General features: G+C 37.6%; 1 protein-coding gene across 1 annotated transcript; it reads right to left on the bottom strand.

Moving 5' to 3' along the window:
* Positions 1-317: 317 nt before the first annotated feature.
* Positions 318-4,827, bottom strand: EMP2 (epithelial membrane protein 2). Its single transcript, XM_009984505.2, has 4 exons — positions 4,750-4,827; positions 2,578-2,671; positions 1,084-1,230; positions 318-502 (listed from the first exon to the last, which is right to left on the bottom strand). Exons 1-4 carry the CDS (start codon positions 4,825-4,827, stop codon positions 318-320), a joined length of 504 nt encoding a protein of 167 aa, XP_009982807.1.
* Positions 4,828-6,368: the final 1,541 nt, after the last annotated feature.

A 6,368-nucleotide genomic window follows, 5' to 3' on the forward strand; every position in this document is an offset into this window, starting at 1 on the left:
AGCATATTGCTTACAAATCAATCTGCACGGGCTTTGTCATCTGCTAGAGGCCAGGTTAATGTCTAGTAAAGGGAAAACCATTTATGATGATGAAATATGTAAAAGAAACAATTTGGCTCTTTCCTGCTCAGACCCCGGACTTGTAGGTGCCAGGCATTCCTTAAAACCTGCCTTTTTTTTTTAAATTCTTTTTCATATCAAGAACACAGTACATTTTTAGAGAAACAATACCTTTACTACAAAACCATGTAAATGATTATATACAAAATGGTTACTGGAATTTGGTTTTGTACTGTAGTGACAGAAATAACTGACATTTATTTACGCTTCCTTAATATTAGGTACATAACACCACTGATCAGAGTAAAGGCAAATGCAATCCAGGCTAAGACGAAGGAATAGCCATATCGGCCTTCAGAAACTTCAAAGCTATATTCATTGCTCTTGTGTAGTTCTTCATGCCTGTCTGTGTAAATGGAAGCTGCAATCATAACACACAGACCTGGAGGAGGAAGAAAATAGTAAAGTTTAGCATCTTAAAGTATTAGCAATATGCATAACGACTGTTCACTCTCTGTCTTCTGTCAGCTGCTTCCATCAATGTCCTTTTTTGCAGACACTCATTTTCCACCCTCAAACTAAACTGGGAGCACTTCAGGACATGTTTTCAGTTTCTTTGGCATGGATTCAATCTGAAGTGCTGTTGTGTATTTATGTCATTTGCAATGAACACAAAATGATTCTACACATCTGGATAGTTTTAAACACTAACAAAAAATTAAAGAAGTACCTGCCTGTAACAATTACAGAGTTATTTAATTTGTTCAAGCAGTTCAGAATCTCAGATTCTATCCCTTTAAAGTTTAAATTACTTTTTTCAGAGCAGTGATGTCATCCATGTTTTAACTGCCTAAATAGCATAGAAAGGAGCAGTTTACTGTTTAAACAAACATGAAGGATAAGCTATGACCTAAAGAGCCCTACAAATTTCTCATGCAACTCATTCTTTTCGAGACCTTTTTCCCCTTCCCTTTCCTACTTCCATGTAAACCATTAAAGTCACAAGTGTTGAAAATCACTCACATGACAGGAGCTGGATAATAGACGTTAACACAAATCTTTCTCCTTGCTTTAGACGGAAGAGTTGAAGAATGAAAATCAGAAATGCCACACAACAGAAAATAGTAGATAGGATCATGGTGGCCTGAACAGCCTGAATTGATTGATATTCTGCAAAAACAAAAGCAACCTTGATTAAAAAATACAGTTTCTCTCTTTGCCTACTCCTGCAATGAGCTATGTTCTGTAGGCAGGAGTCAGCAAACCAGTTGTGCATGCGTCGCCCACGGTGGTTCTCTGCTTCCTTAGTATTAATACAGCCAGTGGTTTAAGGACTTTTAAAAGCTTTTCATAAAACTGAATAAAAAGACTGAAGAGACTATTTCTCCCACACCACATCCTTTGCTGCCATCTACATACTAGAAGCACAATGAAACTGCTAGGTGTCCCAAAAGACTTGGAAATGCAGGCCCAAGCTTCTCACCAGACCTGGAGACAGCTCTATCCAGTAAGATGTAACCAGACAGGACATCCACACTCCACACAAGATTTCTTTTGATCCAGGTTTTTTCATCCTATGGATTACTTCTGTATAACTAGGAGCTAAAGCAACCAATAAATTTGAAGCTACATGTAGCTAGCTGCTTTGTGTAACTGCGGCAATGATATGGCCAAGCTAAGGTACATAGGTGACCTCCTCACAGGACCTCTCCCTAGCATGGCTAGACTGCAGTTAGTAGGTCTGTGAACAACAGACACACCTGAGCTACTCACCATCTAGCTAGTGGGTACCTAATTTAATGAATGCATAGAGACGCAGATATCCAATGCAAATTCGTTAAATTCGTGTTAGCTTACATATGCCTGTGTCTAAATGGATCATCTCCCTGCAGCATAGGTATGCTCCAAACCAACCTGATGCTTGGAAAGCAAAGTTACTTTATGGATACATGGCTCTTCAAATCATCTACCTCTTTGATATACACAAAGACAGAAAGTATAGCAATAAAGTAAATGCAACATTTGGAATTTTTTTTTAGTTTTCGTAAAGCAGGATGTTAGGCTGTGCTGTCTATTAAGTCCTCTTTGTTAAAACTTAAGCTTGTGTTCTGACTTTCTTCCACTTTATTCCCCATCCCTGAACGCAGCCAGTATTTTTAAGTCCTTCTTCGGAAGTTAAAGTTCAATTCTGAGACAAATTTTATCACTTCAGCCACACTTTCAGATGACTTCACTGTTTTTACCTGATCTAATTTTTTAAGAACTCTTTAGCACCCTTCATTAGTTGTTTGCATTTACTCTCTTGCACTGGGCTTTCTAGTGCGCCTGACAGTTCCCTCGTTTTCCTCACAGAAACTGTTGGAACAGTATTGTTCTAGTATTAAAGTTTTTAGAAGACCTGAGCAGTTAGAGCATGCAGCTCTTTGAACAAATATATTATTGCCCCTGCAAATTTGTAGTGATTTCACCAGATCTCCTGCTAAAGGAACTGAGACATAGGCACGGACGCAGACTCACCTCTGAACTGATCAGTAATAGCTGTACAGGTGCTCGTATTCGTGGCGCACATTCTCCAGACATCTGTAGAAAAATTATCTCCCACCCACCAGGCCTGCAAAATAAAAGTAAAGGGCTTTTAAAGGAAAAAAAAAAAAAACACACCAAAACCACAAAACTCCTTAGTGTCTCCTGATTAGATACATCAGCTGGAACAAATTTCTGTTCGGTTTTGCTAATTAACCATTCAGACTAAATTTGAGATCTAATGGCATTTTGGAATAAAGGGTATATCATTATTCACATGTTATTTTCATTTTAAGCCTGTGTAAAGTAGAAAAGGGAATAATTGGCAATCTTAAACATCCCAAAGCACAAGGGATTTTCCAATGTTCCGGCAGAAATTTTGGATAGTCATTGATTGCTCACTCCTTAAGATACCTAGACAGTATCTGCTTTGCTCATCCAGACTCTGTTTAGCCTGCACAACTCTTTCAAGGCACAGCATTTTTTAATTTGCAGGAAACAGCAGGGTATACATCTATGAAACAGAAGCCCTTTATAAATTTTCCGGTTTCTGACACTGAATTGAATTAATCTCAACTTAATGTAGCCGTGCTGTCCATGTGTAAATGCAGTACATACACTATGGCATCTGACTGGAAGCACCTAGCAACAAATTAAGATCCTCCTGTAGTATTTCCGTTTTGATATTTTGACATTCAATGCAGAACAGTTCTACAGTGACCGAACAGATTTTTACGGTAGCCTGGGAAATGCTGCAAGCACTCCACACAAGTGGCATTTCCTCAGGAAACCCATTCCCATTCCAATCGCTACCCAGGCCTTTGTTTTGACTGAAGTCGGAAAAATACGACTTCTAAATATGGCTCCTGGTAGCATCTGCTGCTTAAACAGACGTTCCAGAAACCTCACAGCTCACTGTACAGCTTTGCGAACAATACTGCAATAAAAACTATAACATATTATGTTAGTAGGCATAGTTATTTTCATGACTATAAAAAGCCTGTGAAGATGATAAAATCTAATAGAAGGTGAGTACACAGTTTAAGTTCATAGTTGCTTAAAAGTAGCTAATGACACAAATCAGAGTATGGGGTTTTATTTCTATAATAATTTGATATTTATATAGCAGATCTGAACTAAGAATAAGTTGCTTTGTCCACTGTTCTAGCTCTCTAAATATTAAATATAAATATTAAAAGGAGCGGGGTAAGCCAACCTGCTTTAGTGCTCAGTTAATGACCTACTTCAGTGGAACAAATCAACCAGCTGACTGAGAAATAACATCTGAGTTTGTACAATTTTGCAGTGAGAGGTTGTGGGTAACACATCATTTCATTTGGAGCACAGTGTTGGAAAAGACTATGGGATACAAACCAGCTTCACTGAGTACAGTAAAGTATTTTCAGCAGACAATTTTTATAATCCTAAAAGCCTATACATACACCGAATCTATTAGAGAAAGAAAGACTCCAATGCACAGTTAAGATTACCAATCTGGATAGTGGGCTCTTCTGGAAGGAGCAAATTCAATTAAGATCTAGATGTAAATACTGAAAGGTAAATTCTTTCTCATCTCAAAAATAAAAAGGAAATTTGAAAAGAATGCAACATAAATTATTCTGACTGTGCTGAAACTGCTTAACTGAATGGAAACAGACAAATTTATGGTGTCTCTTTTCATGATTTGCTTGGCATCTTGGACAACCACTTCTGAGGCAAAGCACACCTTGACTGAAACTATCCCACGCATTAACCATGAGCTATTTGACTTCATGTACTTGACACAAAGGGATGATGGATCCCCCTCCCTCATATCTAGCAGAACCAAGTCCCATAGCTCCACCCTGCAAGCATTGCAGTATTTGTAAATATACTCCCTGGCCAAGTATCTCACAGGGAAGAAGATCAGCTGCATAACGTGGGCTTATAACATGATGCCATACAAATGTATGGCATGTACTCCTATAGCCTTATCCAGGTATACCAGCAACATGTATATTCAAGGGATTTTTGTTACAAAAAGGTATAAAGCAGACCAGTGTGCCTAACAAAGTTACATGCTTTCAATAAGCAAGTTGAAGACAACTAGATAAGATCAAATTCATTTTCATGAAGCAAAGAAACACTGGTGTGTTTTGAGAGAAAAACAGAATAAATGATACTTACATTGTCAATAGTTGAGATGAACAGCAGTGCTGCTGAGGTTATGTGAAACACAATAATGAAAGCCAGAAGAATCAACATCCTTGATCTGTGGAGGCTTTAGTCTGAGATAAACCTGTTAAAAATACAAGTATACATGATCAGTTTTTAAAAGCTGATCCACCATCATTACTCTATTTCACTGTAGCAGTGAGTAGTCAAGGTCAGCGCAAGCGTATTTCAGAGCGATGTGGTGTTAAGAGTCAGGAAAATCATTCACAGTTCGAGTCCACAGCACACGTTCTTTCTCTGGAGAGAAAAGATTTCATGTAATCAGATTTTGCATCAGCATAACAGCTTTCTGTTTGTTATATGTGATACGTAACTAGCATCACTGGTGTTGAATCACAACTTGAAAGGAAGCCAAGAGGTGCATTTTGCAACCTGCCAGTGGGATGGCTGCAGTCCATTCTGTGTGCTTCTCCAGCATGGATATAAAACACTCATTCGTGTTGACTTTGAGAGTACTTTTCAAATTACAGCTTCATTTGCATGTGATGCTAGAATTTCCACTGGCTTTGGTAAGGTCTTGTTTCAACTATGCTTTCAAAGTAGGAAGAAATGCAGAATTCAAAAGGATGCTTGTAGAACAAAAGTAAATGCATCAAGAACTACCTCCTAGATTTAGTAACAGCTATGTTGTACTTTAGGTTTCATATAGGTTGTCCTTTGTGCATATAGTTCCAAGTTTTATCTATTGATGAATGTCTTAAGGCTACCATTTTCTCCAATATACTGCTCTCTATAGGGTTGCATAAACCCATTAGTCATGTAATAATCCAGTTAGTTATGTTCAGTCACTTAATACCCTGTATGGTCTACCTATTATCTTCATACCTTACCAATGCATTTATTATCATTTCACATCTCAAATGAAAAAAAGAGAAAATTCTTATGTACAACGGAACCACAAACTGTATTTGAACTGGAACCCCCAGGAAATCTTATGTGGGCACAGAAGAAATAGTTTAGTTAAAACTACTGTTACTAATCCATAGAAATGTACAATTGCTTGGTATATCTATTATCTTTTTCTTCTTGTTTTGTAAAAATGCTTGCCAATTAATATATACTACATTCTATAAGGAATCTGCAGTCTTGCAGATATTTTCTTTGCATTTAATCTGCACCAATCTGTAGCATTATCTGCCTGTTACCACTCATCAGTACATTAATGTATGTTTCTCCACTTCCTTTGCTTTGGACACATTCTCTTATGTCAAATGATCCCACTCAAGTAGCACAGCAAATACCCAGAAGAAAAGGAAGTTATGATTTTTTTTAAGACTTTGGTGATTTTTTTCATGTCTAGCTACTAGTCTCTTACTGTCATTTACTAGAATCATGAACCACATGGAGAATTCAACAAAATAAAAGGACTACTTCGACAGCATTTTTAGAGCAGCTCCACTAGCATTCTCATCAGGCCAAAACACAACTACTCTGCAAAACTTCAACAAAAAGGTAACAGACAGCATATGAACATGCTGAATAGGGACTAGAAGTTCCAGATTAATCCTTTACATCTACATCGCAGTATAGTGTTTCACTGCAGTACAGAGTTACAACAAGCACAAAGCCAA

The sequence above is a fragment of the Tauraco erythrolophus genome, chromosome 17, assembly GCF_009769465.1.
Source record: "Tauraco erythrolophus isolate bTauEry1 chromosome 17, bTauEry1.pri, whole genome shotgun sequence".
NCBI lineage: Eukaryota > Metazoa > Chordata > Aves > Musophagiformes > Musophagidae > Tauraco > Tauraco erythrolophus.

Coding starts and splice junctions, on each gene's coding strand:
- EMP2 (XM_009984505.2), bottom strand. CDS start 4,827: ATGTTGATTCTTCTGGCTTTCATTATTGTGTTTCACATAACCTCAGCA. Junction 1,231..2,577: donor TATTACTGATCAGTTCAGAG/GTGAGTCTGCGT, acceptor TTGTTTTTGCAG/AATATCAATCAATTCAGGCT. Junction 503..1,083: donor TATTATCCAGCTCCTGTCAT/GTGAGTGATTTT, acceptor TTCCTCCTCCAG/GTCTGTGTGTTATGATTGCA.